The sequence below is a fragment of the Rosa chinensis genome, chromosome 3 (genome assembly GCF_002994745.2).
Source record: "Rosa chinensis cultivar Old Blush chromosome 3, RchiOBHm-V2, whole genome shotgun sequence".
In the NCBI taxonomy this organism is placed as follows: Eukaryota; Viridiplantae; Streptophyta; class Magnoliopsida; order Rosales; family Rosaceae; genus Rosa; species Rosa chinensis.
In genome coordinates, this window is record NC_037090.1 from 38,863,166 (window position 1) to 38,886,096 (window position 22,931).

The window sequence follows — 22,931 nt, forward strand, 5'->3', positions numbered from 1 at the left end:
AGTGAGTAAATCTCACGTGGTTCATTTATAAATCAAGTTACATTATTGTTTGGTTTAATCGCTAAATTGTGAAAATGTTTTCTGAAAGTAAATACTTTGTTTTAAATCATATGAACTTGATTAGCTACGGTTCATAGGTAAGTAAAATGAGATTTTAATTATAAAAAATGATTTTTCTTGAGTTTTGCGATTGTGGATTATAGTTGGTATTAGTGGCATTCCTAAGTGGATGGTGTGTGTGTGTGTGTATCTTGATGGCATGGTATTGTAATATGCATAATAAATTGTGATTTTATTCAGGTTATAGTTTTGAGCATTTACTCTTTACGGGAATACAATATACCATGTAATTGTTGATTATATTATGTTGAAAAAGTATTTGAGTTTTGGTGTAATATTTTGAGTCATGTGAGACTTTTAAATGTTTTCAGTCTACGGATCTGGTGTCACAGTAGTGACAGAGGCAAATATATCAAGAACCATGCCTTTGGCCGAGTGAGTGGTTACGATTAGTTAGAGCTCTAGTCTGTCTGTCATTGTATTGCATGGGGGTAACACGTGGGTTGCTTGAGGCCCATGTGTACACGTTTTTAAAAGAGATTTTCATGTGGTTTCTTTCTTTTATTGTCCATTGAGAGACTTGAGTTCTTACTAAATTGTGGAGTTGGTTTCGGATTGCTTTAATTTATTCTTGAGTTGAGAAATTGTCAAGCATGCAATGTTTGAGTCATTTTATTTTAGTTTACTCATATGAGCGTAAAAAGCTTACCAGGTTTGTTGTTTGCAACCCGGTGCACTATTCCATGGTGTTGGGATTATTCCTGCAGGTCAGGGCAACCAGGGTTGAGATCGAGGGGTGTAGTTGCAGCAATGCTAGGTTCATACCTATCATACTGCTGTTTGTAGTATGCTCTTAGTGAGTTTTACATTTTACTTTGATGCTTTCGTGTTTGGGTAAACACTTGGTGATGTAATATTTGACTCTAGTGATTGAGTACAGGGGTGTGCAAAACATGTTACAAACCAGCCAAACCGACCAAAACCGACTGATAAATATGGTTTGGTTAAGGTTTTTTAACTTTAAAAATTGAAAATCGGTTTAATACCGAACCAAACCATTTGTAAACTGGGTTGGTTTGGTTTCTCTTGTGCTTAAACCACAGAATCCGAACCGACCGGTATGTTTGAACTATAAGAGAAAAAAAAAATTATATACACACATAATAAATATATATTCATTTGTCCGGTTTGTTCTAAGTAAGTTATAAATCTCCAATTATAACTTTATTCTCAAATGATATACTACCATATTGAATTTAAGGCCCAAAGGCCTAAAACCTTAGTATATAATCGCTACAATTTTTTTGATCCTCTCACATCACATCTCTGATTCTTTGATCTTGAATACCATCATATTAAGCAAGTACTGATGGCTAAATCGTTAAATAAGTGAATCACTTTGAATCTAATTTAGATTTTAGCTTTTGACTATATGTTTTGGATTTTAATTATTGAATTTTAAATTTAGATAATTTAACATAATTTCAATTATTGAGATTGAATTTTTACAATGAATTTTTTCATAAATAGCATGTTAATATTATATAGGTGAAAACCGCCTAACCGATCAAACCGAACTATCTTTAATTGGATTGGATTGGGTCGGATTAAGCTTTTTTTTTTATGACTGGTTCTCTAAAATGCCTAAACCGCTCACTTTGGCATAAAGATGATTTGGAGTCAAGACCGATCCAACCCAATCCTTGTGCAGCCCTAATTGAGTATGTATTAACATTTGTGGTTTCAGTTTGTTTTGTTGCTTAGTTTAAATGAAAAAAATTCTAAACTTTTGGGCAATTTGTTGAGTTATCGCGTTTCAGATTTGAATTTCCTTTATTAAAAATTCAGGGGATGACAACATCAATTCAAGACATTTATTGCCTCCAAATACACCTTTAACAAATCTTTTATCCCCCCCCCCCCCCCCCAAACCAATAGTTTTTCCTTTTTTCTTTCCTTCTGCCCACCGTTTTACCAATGTATTAAAGCTAGTTAGCACATAAAAATATATTGCACTTTGAGTGACACCTCATTGGATTCACAAGGCTTAATGCACAAGGCAGTCCGCCACGTGGTGAACGAGGCAGGAGTATGATCTAAAAGTTTGGACAAACCAACTCGACGCGTTAACATCACAGTCCCGCCACATCCTTTCCTCCTGTTATACGTCAGTTCATAGAAAAACATAATTTCTGCCATTGTCGGAAATTCACATCCAAACAGGTCCCAAAATGCTGTCACTGCCAGCAACATCTTCCACGTGTTTATAAAAACTTGGCCAACTGCAACATTAAGCTCACAGAGCATGTACTACAAACTTGGCAGCAGCGGCAGCTTCATACCATGATGGACAATGGCATCGTGGATGGCGACACAACCATCGGCCAAATCTGTTGCCTTTTCATCCTCATGTAACTGTCGCAATTTCACAATATTCAGCAACCATGCAAAATTGTTCCCTCACCGTATCGATGGCCCACCACGACATAGTAGAAATCATAAATCAAAGTTATTGTCAATTGCTGCAAGATAATAACATAATATTCATGTCTCTACGATTGATGCATGTGCTGCATAATGTACTATAATGCATGTGCATTTATCTGCCCTAACGATAAAGCATGAGTTAAGCTGTTAAGATATGCGGATCCCATTTCCAGGAATAAAAATAATTCCGTTAAAAAAATAAAAACAATAGATATAAAACTAGAAAATGGGTGTAGAATGTACTACGGAGGAAAAACTATTTCATGCATTCTCAGCTTGAGGGAGGTAAATTGCAATATACATGTTTCCTAGTTTAAGACGTGTTATACTAGTTTGATTAAGATTTCTATTCCTAATAGGATAGGATTATGTTTTGTCTATAAATACCTACCTTCAAGATAGACTAGAAGAAGATTGTACATCCGTGACCACTTGATCTCATTCACCCCAGCACCAAAATAACCCTAGATATGGATGCTTCTGGAATCACAGTGAGACCAGCAGTGGGCAAGGAGAAGGAGAAGTACTCTGAAGAAGATCTAAAGGCTGCCGCCAGAGTCATCAAAAAAGAAGGATGGCAGATTTGTGGTGATGATCACCAACACATTATTAGTTGCCCGTACTTGGAGTGTGTTCCACCTGGTGCAACTGTTGGCCCTGACTATCTAGTAATATGTGACTTGTGTGGTTATGAGTTATTGCAGCCTACAGCGGCTCACTGTTGGATGTGCGGTAAGTGGGGAGTACGTGCGGTGGAGGCGTCTACCTTTGATGAGAGCTATCGTAACCACCTAGAAGAAGATTACATAGCAGAACCAATTGTGTATGCAGGGTACATAGACCTAGACAAAACTAAAAGTCAGACTCTGAAGATCACATAAAGAAACATCATATAAAAACTAAAAGTCAGACTCTTAAGAAAATCAAAACTAAAAGTCGGACTGAAGGAATGGATGGATTTCAAAACTTTTTAATTAGTGCGGAATTAGTTTAACCATTAAACTACTAACTAAACATAAAATCCATTCCTTTAACCCATGATCTTGGCTTATTGTGATATGTATATAAACATAGCATGCATAGTAAGGAAGAACAAAGAGGGAGTTTATGTTCTACTCACCCTTGGAGCGTGATTTTAATCCGATCCAAGTGAACCACCAAAGTTCCTCTCCTTGATCTCTCCTTGTGTGTGTTTCCTCCACCTTGAAGCACCTTGGATTAAGAACTCCTTCTTGTACTCCTTCTTGTGCTTGTAATCTTCTCTTTGATGTAACAAGTAAAGCCACAAAAGGATATGGCCTCTAAGGATCTTCACCAAGTGAATCAAGAGATGAAGAAAGATGAAAGAAAAGAAGAAATTATGCAAGTGTTCTTCTTTCCTTTAATTTTGTAATGGACCAAGAAAGAACTCTTTCTCTCTCTCTCTCTCTCAAATCTGAAAATAATAGTGTGGAGACACACTTATTCTCTTTGTCCATGCTTTCACTTTTATATAATAGGAAATAACTCCAATTACTAAAAGAAAATATTGACTTTCATAAAGCCAATATTTTGGCTGGTCCATACTTGTTATTGGGCACTAAAAATGTGTCTTGGGCTTTCATTTAAATCTCATTTAGTGAAGCCCAAGTCCACACGAAAAGCCCGACAATCGTTTAGGCCCAATAGGTTCGGTTTTACCCGAAAAACCTAATTATGTCCAAATAATAAATCTAATTAATTATTTGGTCATAACCAACTCTTGTTTAATCTTCTTCATATACAATCTCAAGGATCCACTTATATGGTGTGCGATCTCTTAGGTTCTAATTAACAAGGCAGTGAAGTTTATAGAAACCATTCTATTTTGTTTACGAATCAAAAACTCCATTTTTGATTCTCCCTTGTTATTAGGATTATAAATGTTTATTAATCCTCGGGGACTTCACAAATCATGAGTGACGTCTTGCAACATATCATGACTACCCTAGTTAATGTAGAATGACAAAGAACCTATTCAATTGGAATTACAATACAATACGGTCCTTCTCTAACACTATGTTCTAAATCACATCATCGGGGTATGGAATTGATATGTCAATCCCCTAATGTGATTTTCATTCTTATGTGATTCTTAGAATGTGATTAAAAACTCCTTTTTAATCTCATTCAATGCTTTGGCCAAAGACTCATTGAATCACATCTTTGAACATACACCTTATTTACTTAAGGATAGAGATTCCTTATTGTACACTCACATGTCTCCATGACCGAATTGATTATACCAATGAATGCATCTATTATATCCATTATGGGACACAATATTATTGCATCATCAAGAGATAATCCATTCACTCATAAGACAACTATGGTGTCTCAGGTCAAAGGACTAATTTGTATTATTGCAATTTAGAGTTCAAGTTTGACATGTAAGTAAGACTCCATACAAGAACTCTAATGATCGCGTTCAGTGTACTCTTTAAATTAAGAGCACCCACATACTTATATTAGTGTCTCTACACAAATGACAAGAGACATATCATCCTCCATATTGAGCATACATAGTATGTGCTAGTCTTTCCGGATTATCAATGTCCAAGTGATAATCCTATGACTAGGAACTTTTTAGGATAAGAGTGTGAAAGAGTAAAGGTCTCACACATCTAACTCTTTAGATTACTTTATCTTTAACTCATATTCCTTGGACCTTGTTCAATCAAATATCAAATATAAGCAATGAACAATAAACTTGCCCTTTTGATTAATAATAATTACATCAAAATGATTGTTTTAGGACACAATTCTTTCACGGACACTGCAGAAAAAGAAATGATTTTATGCCAGAGCCGGAGACCTTGGCACAGAAGATCTTTGTTATTGTTTATATGTTTGCGTGGGTTCTATACTTGTATGCATACTTGTCTACAATAGCAAGTGGGATGTTAAAGAGAATAAGCAAAACTATCAGCTCCTATTTCTAGTAGCCTGGGTTTAGGGAATGAGCGCCTGGTTCCTGATTGATTTCTACCTTAACATGACAAATGACACTGGTATTCTTATTCCTGAAGATGTAAAAAAAAAAAAAACAAACAAACCAAGCGCATTCAAAAAATGGAGCTTCAGGAGAGGGACTTTGCGAACATAATGTACAATCAAAGATCAACAGTACCATTGCAGTAAGTAGATTTATTACCAGGGAAAAAAAAGGGAGGGAAAATACATGAAAAATCCAGAAGGGGCAGCATTGATGCAACAACTATCCAAAAATTCCAGTACTGAGCCAGGCTTCAGCCAGTAAACAGCAAGCCCCACAACAAACTTTAATTGCAGCATTCTACAGCCTAAGATTCACTATGTCAGGTTTCACTCTTTAATCAACAGTCGATATAAATTCCTAGTCTGAATTGCAAAGATTTTATGCAAAAAGAGATTACATATGGCAGATCAGCTAATGATCATCTTGCTGAGGAACTCAGCTTTCTCAGGAAAATATTCCATCAATTCATCCTTGGTCACCCAAACAAAATCCTCACACTTCCCAATTTTTAACTTGTTTGTTGCAATCACTTGAGACTTGAAAAAGAATTGCTGAAAGAAAGGGAAGAAAAAGATGTAATTGTCAGTACACATATAAAATTATTATCACTATCAGCACAAGCCAGTGTAAAACAGAAAATGTTGCCAAAAGCCAACCTTGAAAGATGGAGAGTCGGTCACATTCGCTGATGACTCCATTGCAATATGTCCCATAGGAGCATTTCCAACAAAATATGTGTGGGACAGATCACCTAGGACAGACAGTAATGCAGATTCTGCACACTGAAGAAAAATGGTATTTATTTAGCAAACACAAATGTGATTTATATGGAAGAACAGGAAAAATAATATATATCATGTAACAGCCATCACCTTCCGCAATGTCTCCTCAGACTCGTACACTTTTTCTGGAAAATGCCAGACTGGCTTTCCATTAGGAGATCCATGTGTGTTACCATAGATAAGAAGATAAAGTCTTCTGTCAAGTGCTCTCTGCAATGACCTAAAGAACAAGACAACTAACTTCAATACTAGGAACTTTTGTTTTTGTGTTCTGACATCAAAATCATTCACATAAGTTTTATGTATAAAAGATCTAATGAGTTATCAATTCTTCTAATTTTTCTCTCAGCAATTAAGTTTCACCCACTACAATAGTTTTTAACCCTATCATAACTCCAAGGCACAGACACACATGATCTACTAATATGATATTACATACAGACCTCTGAAACACTACAATTGCAATAAAACTTAACTCACATTACATTTAACCCATAAAGAACAGCCAACTAAGAAGTAACCACTAAAACAAATTATCAATAGTAATCACTCAATATCCAACCATTACCAGTGCAAAACATTTATCCACCTTAAATCCAAGACGACTGTAGAATAGGTTTTTTAAGAAATTCATAGGCAATATTTAGGAGCTCTTTTACTTCAAATAAAGTGAAAAGTTGAGATGGAAAAATAGATTCTTATAGATAGACCAAAATTATACTCCATACTTTCTATCATTTTGTTTGTCAGCTTCAGTGATCCGTGGAGCTGGTACATAATCAATTTGGTAGTCTCCTTTTCCCCTGTTCACCAAAACAAAGTGTCAGACTAGAGTTGTACATTTTATTTGCACCATTTTTGTGCGTGAATCATGTAAGGTTAATGCAATAAGTGGAACAATTGCATATGAGCTTTATCAATTAGATTTTACAAATAAACATCAACTACCTTTAAGGTGTGGCAGCCACTGAAACCAGAAAATAGACTAATCTAATACTGGACACAATATGAACATATCGGGAATCAAAAATTTCCTGATCATCATGCACGACAGTATGAAATTTAGTTAAAATGGCAAATACGCCCGAGAATACTTTTTACTGGGAAATGCACCTTTACGATTCAGCAATTAGAACAGAAGGCAAAAGCCACAAATGTGCTTGATAAATTAGAAATAGAAGGAGGGCCATCATTCATATGCAATGCAGTTGTGATCAAGTAACAAATCCAATAAAGTAATCAGCCTCTAAACCTCACCTAGCATTAGACTTGTCTAAAAGTTCATCTGGATATCTGCGTCGATATTGCTGTCGCCACCGAAACCTACAATCCCAAAGGCCAAAACAACAAAGTAACATGAGCTCCACTAAACAAAAAAATCACATCACTCACAGAAATTGAATCAAAATTCTACCAATTCAGGTATCACCATAGTACACACTTATTAAAGCAAAACACTGAATTGGCATTCTTCAATCTTCTGAAACTGTAAAACTGAGCTTAGCCCAGCTCAAATCAGCTACTCCATACATTCTTCTACCATATAAACCAATCAAATTTTCAAACTTTTCTTTCACTTCTCTTCCAAAACAATCAAAATTTCACTTTTTTCTTTCATTAATCAAATTCCGGAGCAAAACACAATCATCAAATCGCATCTGAATTCAATTTCTGAGATTAAAGATAAGAACTTACGAGAACTCCTGAAATGCATAGACGATGGGGTCGATTTTGGGAATAACAACCGGGAGCCTCTCAAAGAGTACGGACGCGACGATTTTCTCCGGTGACGAGCTCGTGCTAAACCCTCGGCTTTTGACGAGGGACCCACCCAGACTCGCAATCGACCTCCGCATTCTGAATCTAACTCCGGCGAGGATCGACTGAAATTTTCTTTCTGGCAAAAAGCCCTCGTTAAACCCTAAATCACTCTCACACTGCTATGCTGAGAAGTAAATGCGTTTTTTGAAATTGTAAAATTGTTTTGAGGCCCTTGTTGTTTTGTGAATTTTATTTTGGCTCTTGGTTTAAAGTCCCTAAATATATCTTGTAAATATATCTACACATATATATGACTCACTACTTTGCAAACCAGCAACAAATGAGAGAAACCATCTCCAAGGCTTCATCAATATCCAATCTACTTCTTAGTATTAGTGTATTAGAGAAGAAAGGAAAAAATAAAAAAAACAAAGCCTGACTTATCATTAAGAATTCCTAATGAGTTTAACATAACATTTACTAAGAAATGCATTGCAAAAATGTAGGATTGGTTCTTCAAAAGATACAGCATGCTTCAACAACTATAAAGAGAGTACTTGGCTCATAGAAAAGAGTCAACTTACAGGTCGAGACGAAATAGCCTGAGCGATTTTGATATACGCCTGTAAAATTAACAAAAGAAGTAATATAAGAAATCCAACTCAACGAACAAAGAAGAAGCCGGGAGTAGAAAAGTTTATTCTAATTTTCACAGTACCGGTCCAAGTTCTACTAGTATTTGCCGAAGCTCAGCAGCTCTAACCTGCAAGCAAAAAATTAGACCAAAATCGATGTAATTTAATTCCCATCCAAAATATAGCCCAAATATCATTATTTCAAGATCAGTTTCAAAACAAGAATGAGAAATCTTGAGAAACTGAATCGAACCCAGAAACACCACAAGAAACATATGAAATCAAGATCAGTTTCTCTTTCGAACCCAGAAACAACTTAATCGAACCCAGAAACAATTTAATCGAACCCAAAGCTTAAAAGTCCTTGTGTATTAAACAACTTAATCGAACCCAGAAACACCACAGCCCAAATTCCAAAACAAGAATGAGAAAGTGAATCGAACCCAACAACTTAACAAGAGAAAGAGATTCAAGAAATTCGAACCCAGAAATCGATCCCAAAATTTCTCCGAGCTTGAGTCACCGTCTCACCGAGCTTCACATAATCACAGCTTGAGGAAGAGTCGAAGAGAGTGAAGAAACTGTTGTTGCTGCTGCGATTTGACACTTGACAGAGAGTTGAGAGAGACTGAGAGACAGAGAGAGTGTAGTGAGACACTGAGAGAGTGAGAGTCTGAGTCTCTGAGACTGAGATACAGAGAGAGTGCGGCCGAGTATGAGAGAGGGGATAAGGGTAGGGAAAATGAGAAAGTGATAGACCTAGGGCTGTCGTGTTATTCATCTAAACCATTAGAAAATCTAACCCTGTCAACCTTTTTTTTTTTTTTTTGGAAAAGAAACAACTCTTTATTGAAAAAGAGAAAAAACAAAAATACACAGAGGCGGACAAGGAGTCCACTATAGAGATCAAGGACAGCTAGGGCAAAAGGTTTAGCATGTCTAAAAGAACAATCACACCTTAGGGGCTAAACTACAGCTGCTTGCCAATTAAGAATAATAGAAGAAAGACTATAATCCTTGAATTCCTTAGAAATAGAAACCCATAAGGAAGCCCAGAATTTGACTCTCTCCCACATGTCTTCCCTCTCCGAACCTCCATAGTTTTCAAAAATTCTTCTGTTTCTTTCCAACCAGACCACCCAACAAACAGCTAGCACCCCACATCCCCAGAGGGTTTTAGCCTTTTTCCCTTTACCAAAAGCTAAAGGTTTTTCTCTTAGCAATTCGCTTCTCTGTAATGGATTTGTCCAGTCCACTCTTGCCTCCCTAAAAAGCTTTTTCCATAAGGAAATAGTCACATCACAATGCACAAAGACGTGATCAGCACTTTCCCCATGGTTCCTGCATAAAATACACCAGTGAGGAGAAAAACAACTTCCCGGTCTTTTCTTTTGAAGGACATCACAAGTATTCGTCTTCCCCAATACCACAAGCCACCCCAAAATTTTCACCTTTGTAGGGGCCTTGACGTTCCAAATAAACTTTGCAGGGTCAAAGATTGGATCTGAAGCGCCACTAGTTAAAAAGATATGGAAAGATTTGCAAGAGAAATTCCCAGTAGGTTCAAGCTTCCACCTCCTTTCATCTGGCTTGGACTCCTGTAATCTGACATTTTCTAATTTAGCCAACAGTGAGGCACACTCTTCAGTCTCTTGGTCATTTAAGTTTCTCCTGAACCCAAAGTCCCAGCTCAACGGAAAGGTGAGAGGGATAGCTACCCTTTCCACCAAAAAGTTAGTGTGAGTTGATAGTCTGAACAACCTTGGAAAGTAGAATTTCAATGGTTGATCCTCTAGCCAAGAGTCTTCCCAAAACCTACGTTGGACATGTATTGATAAATATATTCATTATATGAATATATTTGAACTAGCAACAGTGCCGCGCTTTGCTGCGGGATGTGAATGATAACAATAAAACAATTTTCACCATTTTAAATACAATTTTCTCAATTTTCTCAATTTTCACCATTTTTCTTTTTATTATGAACAATGCTAAAATGTCTAAGCCAATGCATCAGAACAAAAGCAAAGGCAAGAAACCCAAAACCCAGAACATTAAGAATTGAATCAGATAAGACAATGCATTCACCAAAGAAAGAAACACCCCTTGGCAAAATGTATTAGTACTTGTCATCGAAAAGCAGAAGAAATATAAATAAAAAAAAACCATACTGACACCATAATCTTCTCCAGATATACTAACACCCATAGCCACTCTATTATTTTTAAACTGAACAGAAAATAAATAAAACTAAAAACACTTTATTATCTTCTTCCAAACTTGAATCTGTACAAAACTAAAATATTACCACAAAAAGAAACTACTCAATACCCACTGCAATTGACTGGCTTTAGTTCAAAAATTTTCTATAACTCTCCGAAAATACCCATTCTTTCTTTTCCCTAAACCATTCTTTCTTCTCCCTAAACCATTCTTTCTTCGTCAATGAAGAAGATAGTAATACCCAACTTACCTCAATCTATATAGAAATCGATTAACAATTTAAAGGTCCAAGCAAAACTTAATTCCACAAATATGACACAGACTGATCCAAAACAGAAATGCTCAAAAAGAGGGAAACAATCAAAAATACATGGTATGCCACAGCTCAGATAATTAAACTTAATAAACAGGATTTTAATCCTAACAAAAATGTGATCCTGCAGGTTCAGTGCTGAAGTCCAAAGATAAAATTGTTTTTCCATTAATTCAGTCAATCATAGTTTAATTAACTAAACTTATACAGAACAAAAGAATGATCAGGAGACCAAATCAGCAGCAGCATCCTATCATTCATCCCACAGTTGAATGAATATATAAATTAATGAAAGATTTTAAATTATGAAAGATAAAAACGATACCTTGAAGGTATTGCAATCAATTGCCCAGAGTTGAAACTGTAGCACAAACAAAGCCTGCAACAGATAAAAATTAATATTATTTAAATATTAAGAACAACAAATAATAAAAGTATGGGATTGAATGTAACTGATAATTTCAAGAGTATAGGATAGAAAACTCTATAGTGTTGGTTGTAAGAGATATGCAAACCAATCACTAATTATTGCAAATAATCTTCTTAATGGATAGAAATTTTGTATTCATTGTTTAGTCTTAATAGCTATCGTTGTGATCATAAAGGCATATGTTTTAATTACCCAAACAACAATAATCTTTACAAACATAGCGTCAAACCGTACATCAGTTCGATACACATAAACATCACAAACATAACTTCAAACTTTTTCAATCAATTCCGAAATCCCAATCCGAAACACAATCACAACCCCTAAACCAAAAAACCCATATATCCATGAATTCTAAACAAACAACAACGTGAAAACCCAACTACTTCAAAAAAAATTATAAAAAAAAATAAGAATAAAAAAAAAAAAAAAAATAATAATAATAATAATAATAATAAGGAATAAAGCTAAAAAAAACTTCCAAACCTGCAATCCTCACTCTGTCGAAATCCACCAAAACCACAGCCTTTGATCAAACCAAAGGAGAACTCAGCAAACCAAGGAACTTTATTGTGGTCTGCACAATAAAGCAAATGGAAATATCAGAAAAACAATTTAAGCTTCAGAAGGAAGCTGCATTCTACATACATAAAGAAGTATAACAGGACCCATCTCTATTGATTTGTGAACTTTGGTTTTAATAACTTTGTAGCTTAGATATCAAGAAATCATAAAACATAAATAAGACAACAACACTGAAGCACAACTTCTCATTATGGAAACCAAGTGAGAACAACTTCTTGCATTTTATATTTGAAACCACCATATGAATTAATTTCTTTAGATAATATAATAATTACTAATTACAATCAATGCTGCAGAAGAAAACAATGGATAAATAAGTACTAAGAAAACAATGGATAAATAAGTACTAATCTAATATGTTCTTCGGCCATATTCATACATCAGTTGGTAATAAACCTCTCACATCATCACAAACTCACAATCTTATCACTTATCAGCAGAAGAAAATCTTTTAGTAATGGAAAAGAATGACAATTTACTAAATCATAACAAAGATGAAAGATTTTTTTTTTTTTTGAGAAGAAACAGCTTTTTATTAAAAAAGCAAAAATCGAGATACAGGGAGGCGGACAAGGAGTCCGCTTTAATGATCTAAAGAGGGCAGCTAGGGCTATAGGCCTAGCATCTCGTCTAATAATACTAATCAAGGCTTAGGGGCTTATACTACAGCTGCTTGCCAGTTAAGAATAATGGAAGAAAGGTTATAATCCTTGAATTCCTTAGAAATAGAAACCCATAAGGATGCCCAAAACTTGACTCTCTCCCACAGGTCTTCCTTCTCCACCCCTCCATAGTTTTCAAATAATCTTTTATTTCTTTCCATCCAGACCACCCAAACTACAGCTAGCACCCCACAACCCCAAAGGGTTCTGGCCTTTTTACCTTTACCAAACGCTATGGGGTTTTCCCTTAGCAAGTCATTTCTCTGTAATGGAGTTGTCCAGTCCACTCTTGCTTCCCAAAATAATTTTTTCCATAAGAAATTAGCCACTTCACAATGCACGAAGACATGATCAGCACTTTCCCCTTGAGCTTTACATAAAATGCACCAGTGAGGAGAAAAACAACTTCCTGGTCTTCTCCTTTGAAGAACATCACATGTATTTGTCTTCCCCAGTACCACAAGCCATCCCAAAATCTTCACCTTAGTAGGGACCTTGACCTTCCAAATAAACTTTGCAGGAGGAAAAATTGGATCTGATCCACCACTAATTAAGAAGCTATGGAAAGAATTGCAAGAGAATTTCCCATTAGGCTCAAGCTTCCACCTCCTTTCATCTGGTTTGGACTCCACTAATCGGACATTTTCTAGCTTAACCATCAGCGAGGCAAACTCCTCAATCTCTTGATCATTTAAGTTTCTTCTGAACCCAAAATTCCAAAGATGAAAGATTGAAAACAAAGATGAAAGATTGAAAACAAAAAATTTGGATCTTGGAACTGTTGAAAAGTTAAAACCCAGGCTGCAGAAGGAAACCAAATCGCATACATTAAGAATTGAATCAGATAAGCTTCAGTTAACAGAAGAAAGATCAATAGCAATCAATGCCAACCAAATAGCTTCACCCGCGAATAATGCATTTAAGTAGAAGGTTAAAATGTGAAACATTATGTCTGTTCATAATAAAAAGAAAAATGAAAACAGCCATCATGCAATTGAAGCCATCAAATCAAGTGAACCGCTTTTCTTATTTTGCTTTTGCTGAAAATGAAACCGCTTCTTCTTTTGCTGATTACTCTGATCATGAAAAGAAGAAACAATAAGAAGAGGGTTCTTACCATCAGATTTCTACATAGCCTACAATCAATTCCAAGGTTGGAAACTCGATCAGAACAAAAACAAAGGCAAGAGACCCAAAACCCAGACTCCTATTTAGAATAAACAAACAAACACTATTATCACAGAAACCAGGAACAATGGAGCAAAAACACCAAATCAAACAAACAAACAACAAAGCAATGAAAATTTCACAAATCGGAGGCCCCAAGTTAAACAAAACCCACAATATTCACATCCAAGTGCAACCAGCCCTGAGAATTAGGCGAGGCAATTACCGGATTGAAGATTCAAACTTTTCCTCCGATCTATCTCTCTACCTCCTCGTCCGAAGCAAACAAATACAACCGATCTCTCTAACTCTCTTTATCTCTCAACCCGGATTGAGCATCCAAACTTACCCTCCGATCTATCTCTCTACCTCCTCGTGCGAAGCAAACACACACAACCGATCTCTGTCTCTCAACAATTGATAAAGATGGTCAGAAGATTGTAGAAGAAAGAAACGACGCGAAGATAGGATATATCCAGATAAGGTAGAGCCGGAAAAAAAATCTGAAGCGAGGACAAAAGAGTCAAATCACTTGGAGCCAAATCACTGTTAGTTGAACAGTGTAGGAGCTTTAGTATATGTAAAACTAGAAATGTTTCCCGCGCGTTGCTGCGGGGCAGAATTGTTACGCGATGATTACTTAGTTGCAGATTTTGTAAGTGAGTATGGTTTGATTAACAAAAATGAATAAGATCTTTAAATGAAGCAAGGAATATGTAAAATAAAGTGATCCAAAAATTTTCATGTTGAGAATTCTATTCTAGTTTATTGCAGCATCAAATGATGTAATAGAAATTGTAAGCCAGTACAGGATTTTCTAAGTGTTTCAACACTTTATATCGAGTTTTTTCCTAAGATTATATCGAGTTCGAACTTCAAAGCTTTACCCCATGGACAGTTCCTAAGTTTGAATTACCTGATAATGAATAGAGAAAGGAATTAACATAAAAGGGTGCAGGTATATGTCAAAGACGAAATAGATGGAAGATCAAGGGCAGTAAATCTAGTAACAGCATCAGAGCTGCAAAAAAGGATAAATTAATTCTGATCTCATTACAGAAGTAAACAAAATTGATGAAGAAGAACCCAAAGAAAATGAAAAGGGAAAAGTTAAAGAAACTTGAGGTGCAGCTTATAATGACAGAGTAAAGACCAACTTAAAATTCTAACCAGGGAACAAAAAAAGGGGGAGGAAACCAAAATAACAAAAACACCCATCGCACAACAACACTATCAAACAATGGCAAACTGTTATTGAGACAAAACCAAAGGGCAAAAACAGAGAACTATCTCCAACTTACCAGGTAAAAAAAAAAAAAGCTATACAATGTTTCAAAACAGGATAACACCTTTGAAAATAGGTGACAAATAGGTGCAGTCTCAATCTTCGTCACAATCAAATTATTTTATGATGTATCACTTTTGATACTATTTTGATATATCCCCAACACACGAAATTCACCTTCCAATATACTACACCATTGCATTCTTTAACCATGTTTCAAAAAGCAAAAGTACAAAATATCAAAATATTGGTTTCCTATTTGTTAAGAAACTAAAATGGAAACATCAAATGACTTTCTCTTGCTGAACTCTTGCCAAAATTTTCTTCTCAGAAATACATACCACTATTGTAAACCTCAAACCATAACTTCAAACCATTGACAACAAAACCATAAAAAACATAAAACCTCAATATTTCAATTTCTCAAATCTTAGTTAAAACTGTAATTGATTATATCATCTTATAGAACTTGATCAGTGACATAACGTTAAAAGCCACCACACTAATTTAAAAATAAATATAAAGACAAATTTCTTTTTGCTACCAAATACCAATGTTCTGAACTCAAAACAACCAAAAGTACAGAGCAATCAATCAAGAACTTAAAATAAAAACAAAGGCTAATACCTGATCAGCTTCACGCTAGATACAGCAAGATCCAATCAAGGAAGCAAAAACAGGCAGATACTCCAGTCCACAATACTGACAACTGCAAAACGCAACCAAATACTGAGATTTCCAAAACTAAGTCAAAGAAAAGACCCAGTAAAAACCAAAGCACACCAAAACCAAGCCCTTATTCTCATTTTCCACAATCAAGGATCAAACAGACCAAACCCAAAATTTCACCAAGAAACAGAACAATCGAAAACCCAAATATAAAGCCAAAATATAGTTTGTTCGCTCTCATATCATAAAACATACATAATAGTTAAGTGAATTTACTCATATTTTATAATTTTACTGAAATGAATGAATCATGTCTTTTCTGTCATCAAACTTGAGCTGTTACATCACCTGTAATCCACCAGTATAAAAGACGAATATCCTACGAAATAGTGAAGATGGATGTCGATCGAGGCTCCGCGAAAAAGCTAAAATTCTATCTGAGAGTTTGATGGCTGCGAAACCAAATGTGAATTTAGTAAATTTCCATGCTTATAGCAATTACCAAAGTTGCAGAATAGCCTATAGATATAGAAAGAATGTTGGAGATAATGTTTCAAAACAGGGTACTTCAATCAATGTGAACATGTCTATAGACTTTACTAATGTTTTAAAACAGGGTAACGTGATCAATGTGAATATATCTATAATTTTGACCAAACAGGTGGTTTTGAATATCAACATGTCTATCAAATTGAACAGGCTAGTTTGTTAATTGATTAAAATTAAAATCAACTGTCAAATAGAATTCAAAGAGAATTGATTGATTTCCAAACCAGACATCAATATGAATTCGTCACACTTGTAAATATTGAATGATTACCGGATTTATGTGCTGCAGGTTTTATTCTATTTTAATTGTTCTACATAAATTGGTTATTATAGATGGGATTTTTACCACAAAAGCAGTTAGATCATGATTTACAACTTAGTATTAGTTAATATTCATTGACATGACGATTTTCAAATAGGGAAAATATCATATAAATTGATTTAATGATAAAAAACTAAAATATGAGTTCATAACTTGTATAAGTGATTAAATATGAATGCATTATTTTATATGTTCTGATTGCAGCAACTAAGACAATGAAGAAACACAAATGGCTTGTTTCAATTAAGCTTCTGTCTCATATTAAATTTTTTTCCCACAAAATAAGAAAAGTAAAGTATGTATTCATATAACTGCACATTATGACTCCAAAGCCATGAAAATTTCAAATGGAAACTGAAAGAAAATTAACAAAGAAAAAGTATGAAGTCTTAAAGAACAGATATTTAGAGAGAGAGGATTTTATGAATGAAAATCAGGCTATGATACATAGAGAAAAATGAGTGAGCTACAGTCCTTAATGTGGTAGCACTATGATCCTATTCAGCTCAACTACATCATTTGATCACTACAAAAGCAAATGAAGTTTTGAAAAAAAAAAAAAAAAAACTGATTCTCCTACTTGAACCTTCAAAAGTTGAACCAAGTTGATATTTTAGTTAAGTTATCATTATAAGCTGAATGACAAATACACATCAATTCCAGTAACTCAAAGTATTCCTTGAGTAACTGTTGCATTCGAAATCTCTATCCATAGATAAATGTACAGCAATCCATAAATCAAACAAAATAAAGACTTCATGACCAACATTCAAACTCACATCAGAGGAGATACAATAAGCATACATAGAACTTCTGAAACAGGAAGAACAAATAGATATCAGAATTGTAACAGTAATTATTGGAAGTAAATTTACACTTCTTTGCTTTGTTACTTAAGGCAATCAATTGCCATGTAACATAAAAATGCAGAATGATTAAGCATAGGAACCAACAATATGATAACTGCTGAATACTCAAATGCAAATTGATCTAAACACACCAAGTTTTACTTTCGATCAGACAAAGAACTCAAATGGGCACTTCTACATTTGTTTGGACTTTTATAAATGTATGCACTGAACTTTCATGGATTGAATTAAAATAAATGCACCAAGATGAATTTTTGACCGGGTTTTTCAATTTCGAAACAAACAGAGCATAATCATCTCTAACAGCTAATAATTAGCAGCCATGAATCTGAACAAAAAAACAGAGCATTCGCAATCCAAATTTCAAATACCCACCAATTGAATTTTTGATTGGGTTTTTCAATTTCGAATCAGACAACTCGAATCGTACTTCAAAACCCACAAACCGTTCACCATTCATGGCAAACCAAACTTCCAAAATTCAATAAAGAATTGAAATTTCAGGCGAAGTCATTACCTCTTCCCGTCTCCTGCTCTTCCTCTCTCTCTCTCGGATCGGCCTCACTCTGTCGCAGAAGACCGCTATTACGAAATCCAGACGAACCTCTTCTCTTCTGCACACTTCCGATACATGGCTGATTGAGGCTTCCCGAAGATAGTAGATTGGGTGTTTCGTAATTGGTACACGGCAGAGCTATTCAAGACGTAGATCTCCTTCCTCTCTGACTCTCTCTCACTCTCTCTCTCTCTGTTTCGACTGTGCTTTCTTGTAGAAACCAAGAACGAAATATAGTTAATACGTCCCAAGCAAACAAACACAACCGATCTCTCTAACTCTCTCTCTCTCCCTCTCAACCAGGATTGAGGTTTCAAACTTTCCCTCCGATCTATCCCTCTACCTCCTCGTGCGAAGCAAACACACACAACCGCTCTCTCTCTCTCTCAACAATTGATAAAGATAGAAAGAGCAAAATGACGATATCGTATCCAGAACCGAGGTAGAGCCGGAAAAAAAATCTGAAGCGAGGGCAAAAGCGTCAAACCACTTGGAGCCAAATCACTGTTATATGAACAGTATCTCTCACGCTTCAAATTGAAGGCCTGCTCTCCACTCTTCGCTCTCAGTCTCAGTCTCTACTGAAATACCAAAGCCGATGAGAGCCTTATGACAGCAATCGAATGAGAAGTCCCTAGAAGAATGGCAACCTGCAATTGAGGGTAAAGAGCAAGGGCAAAGGCGTCACTCCACTTCGAGCCAAAGTACTGTTAGATGAACAGCATCTCTCCTTTAGTATATAGTAAATTTGGTCGGTTCAGTGCAAAAGTGGTCGGTAAACATCCAACAACCGTTTCCGAACCGTATTCATTCGGTTTCGGCTCTGCTCCAACACTTTCTTTCCTTCTTCTTTTCGGTTCGGTAACCGAACTGATATTTTCGGGCCGGTTTGGTCAGAAAACCGTTTCCAAATCAGTTGTGCCCACCCCTAATTGTAGTTGTGTAAATGTGTCTTTGTGACATTAGAACTAGCTTACCAAACAAAAACTATGGATCTTTGTTTGGGTTTGGGAACAAAACACTAAAGGACAGCATAAGCACCACCAATATGATACGAATTTTCGAACACTCTTCAACTTCTAAAAATACTAAACGGATAAACTAAGAAACATATTGGCTTCTCATGACAATAAGATTTATGAACTTAAAAGTCTTCAAGTTTCGAAAAAAATGGAAGCTATAAAGCTAATGACTATAATAAGATTTATGAACTGAAAAATACAAACAATAAGCTCAAAATTGCTAAGTTTTCTTAAATAATATCATTCAAAAGACTTTAAAAACAAGTAAAAATAAGAACGATTAGGGTATAAACTCAGACATTATTCGTAGTAGTAACTCATTCGAACTACACAAAAATTAGATAATTCCATACACCATTTCTAAGAGATGTTTGGGATAGCATTTGGGTTAAACACATATAATTATGCCAGAGGAATGATTAGGGCATAAACTCCACCCCGTTTTCTATTATTAGATTCTGTATACAGTGTTTTTCGAGAACAGTTACAAACGAAAACATAGCAATTCGCTTTTAGTTGGGGAAAGGTAACATGTTGTTCACAATGTATTCCATTTGCGTATATGATCCAACAGTGATGACGTCTACATCCATCAACTGTTGTTGAAGTTGATTTGCAAGATTAGTATCTTGTTCAAGTAGCTCGTTCCTGTTATCTTTGGCATCAATAGACTCTTGTATACTTAGGTTCAATGCATTCACCTATCCATTAATTTGGTCGATTTCATTTTGCAGACCTGTTATTTATCCTTTCAACAAGTGTAATTGTTGATGATGATATTGATTTAATTCCTGATAATTAATAATTTCTTTGGTTTTACCTGGGGCCACATAGGGTCTGTGCTCGAGTGTGCGCCACACAATGCAGATTTAGATCGTGCTGAGCATCCATATAATTCACTAGAGATATCAGTGTATCTGGGACGAATACATGTTTGTCCTGGCCTAGTTATTGGACATTTGGATTTTCAGGAGCCGGAAGATCCATATCCTTTAAAACAATAATAAAAAAGTATTTAAAGGAAAAAAGAAGCTTTAATGTTTATAAGAGTCAATTTTTTATCACTATGAAGCGGTACAATATGCAGTATGTACAACATGACACCTTCCTTATTCAATAGGCAAGAAACGCTCTGTATAGTTCCTCAAATATTATTTTGGCCAAAAAGCTATGGTACCTCAAAGTGAGTGCATATAGATACATTCAAATTGCAATTCAAGATAGAGATTTCATAGTTTGTGACTTTGTGTGATTAAAAATTGTGAATCAATACGTTAAACCTTGCTAGCTACGTTCTATTAAAAAAAAAAAATTCAATAGTTCATTCAATAAATATGGTGTAACAAACACTAAAGCCTTGTTTGGTTCAAAAATGAAATCAATTCCTTTGTGTTCATATGAAGGGAAAATAAACGTCTCGCTAGTTTTTCTTTCCGGTGTTTTGGAACTTTTTCCCAATAACAAGGAAAAAAACTCACTATAGTGTTTGATTTATGTAAGGAAATGAAGCTAAACAATATTAATATTTTATTGATGTTCTTATTTATTAAAATATAAAATTATGCAAATCTCTTGTCGCAGTGGCAGCAGCTTCCAACTCCTTATGTAATCTTTCAAATGAATAGTAGCACCAGCTAAATATTAAAATTCCCTGATCTAGAAAGGCTACTATTGTCTGCTCTTTCTTCCCTTAATTTTGGGGCTAACTGCCCAACCATTGGTGGGCAAAAGCCAATAAGAAAAGGTCTCACAAGCTATGTATGATGCATCCCATTCTTATGTTAACATTTGTTTTGATTTACTTTATGTGTTGGTTTAATTGTGTGAGTTACTTTATTCAATGGAAATTTCATTTTGATTAAAAAAATTCATTAATTACTATCATCATATGAGAAAGTTTGCAACTTTATTTCTTTTTTCATCATTTTGAACATCGTTTTTTTCATTTATTTTTCTTATGAGAGACATGATTGAAGAGATGTTCCAAGAGATCGTAATAGGAAACAAAGAATTATATTTTTCTTCCAAAAGGTCGACCAATTTGTTTGCCTTTTCAGATGTTATAAACATGAAGGGAGAGGCTCTAATGAGACCATAAAAATGAGAACATCATGAGAGCTTTCAAATCAATGATTTTGAGACCTACGTTTCTATCACATCTCAACAAATCCTCTATTAAATATTTTAGGTCTCCATGAGTATATCATTGCTGCAAGTTTTCTTCCATATTGCTAATCGTAAAGGTGACAAACTATATCAAATCAATAGACAAACCAAATATGTCCACTTTGAACCTTCCGTATTCATAAATGATAAATCACGATTATGAACGTTTTTACGATTTTTTATTTGGCTAAAAATTTACAAAAATTATATACTCATGAAGTTCTAAACATCTAAAGGTCGATTTGCTAAAAAAGATTGAGATTTAAAGATAAGAACTTATGAGAACTCCTAAAGTGCATAGACGACGGGGTAAATTTTGGGAATAACAACTGGGAGCCTCTCGAACAACATGAACGTGACGATTTTCTTTGGTGACAAGTTTGTGCTAAGCCTTCATCTTTTCATGACAGACCCACCTAGATTCAGTGTTTTGAATCTACTCATGTGGGAATCGACTGAAATTTGTTTTGGCAAAAAAGCCCTCGTTAAACCCTAAATCACTCATAGTCTACTCTTGGTGTCGTGAGAAGTAAACGCGTTTTTGAAAATGTAAAATTGTTTCAAGGCCCTTGTTTATTATTATTATTTTTTTGTAAATTTATTTAAGCTCTTGGTTTCTTCTTTTGGTATTTTAAAGTCCCTAATTTATTTTACTATTTCATTTCTTGATCATCTGGCCTCTATTCAATATGTCACATGTCTTTAGGTCAATCGGGTTTTGTATAAATATAATTTACTCTAAGCGGTTTAGCTCTTGAGCTGTTTCAAACATTTCACTAGTCATGTCTGGTTATTGGTTATTTCTGGACTTATTTCCAAGGTGATGTTGCATTTTAGGTTGCTTTAGAATGACTCAATCTTGTCGTAGCCTGAGGATTGGGTGAACTGTTTTTCTGTAATGTTACCTACATATTCATTATTAATGGATTGACAGCCCATTCTCTCTAAAAAAAAAAAAACTTATTTTAAGTGATGATCATAATATACATAGATTTAATAAGTATATAACGCGACTATCAGATTATAACAAAATAATTGTAAATTTATAGGTGTGTATATGTGTGTGACATTATGATAACCTAGTCAAACAAACTCAAGGGACCTTTGTTTGGGTTTGGGGTTTGAAAACAAGCACCAAGCGGCAACATCACCATTGCCGTAAAAAAAAAAAAGATCAAGGCTAAACTAATAAACATATCAACTTCTAATGATAATAAAATCTATGAACTAAAAGAGCTTGAGTTTCGAAAATGAAAACCTCATAAAACTGGTGACTCCAGTAAGATTAATGAACTGAAACTGAAAAATAGAAACTATATAATTATAAGCTCGAAATTACTAATTTTTCTTAAATAATATCATCCAAAAATGA

At 34.9% G+C, this 22,931-nt stretch overlaps 1 protein-coding gene across 12 annotated transcripts; it reads right to left on the reverse strand.

Moving 5' to 3' along the window:
- Positions 1–5,689: 5,689 nt before the first annotated feature.
- Positions 5,690–18,951, reverse strand: LOC112192237 (39S ribosomal protein L46, mitochondrial). 12 transcript variants are annotated; one of them, XM_024331884.2, is made up of 14 exons: positions 18,333–18,922; positions 16,424–16,527; positions 16,034–16,115; positions 14,348–14,524; positions 12,194–12,284; positions 11,603–11,656; positions 8,825–8,869; positions 8,691–8,729; positions 8,041–8,242; positions 7,603–7,668; positions 7,074–7,148; positions 6,436–6,565; positions 6,220–6,345; positions 5,690–6,114 (listed from the first exon to the last, which is right to left on the reverse strand). In XM_024331884.2, exons 9-14 carry the CDS (start codon positions 8,199–8,201, stop codon positions 5,971–5,973), a joined length of 702 nt encoding a protein of 233 aa, XP_024187652.1. In that variant the 5' UTR covers positions 8,202–8,242; positions 8,691–8,729; positions 8,825–8,869; positions 11,603–11,656; positions 12,194–12,284; positions 14,348–14,524; positions 16,034–16,115; positions 16,424–16,527; positions 18,333–18,922; the 3' UTR covers positions 5,690–5,970. The 12 variants fall into 12 exon arrangements, with proteins under 12 accessions (XP_024187652.1, XP_024187653.1, XP_024187655.1 ...); XM_024331885.2 differs by lacking the exon at positions 14,348–14,524; XM_024331887.2 differs by lacking the exons at positions 14,348–14,524; positions 16,424–16,527.
- Positions 18,952–22,931: the final 3,980 nt, after the last annotated feature.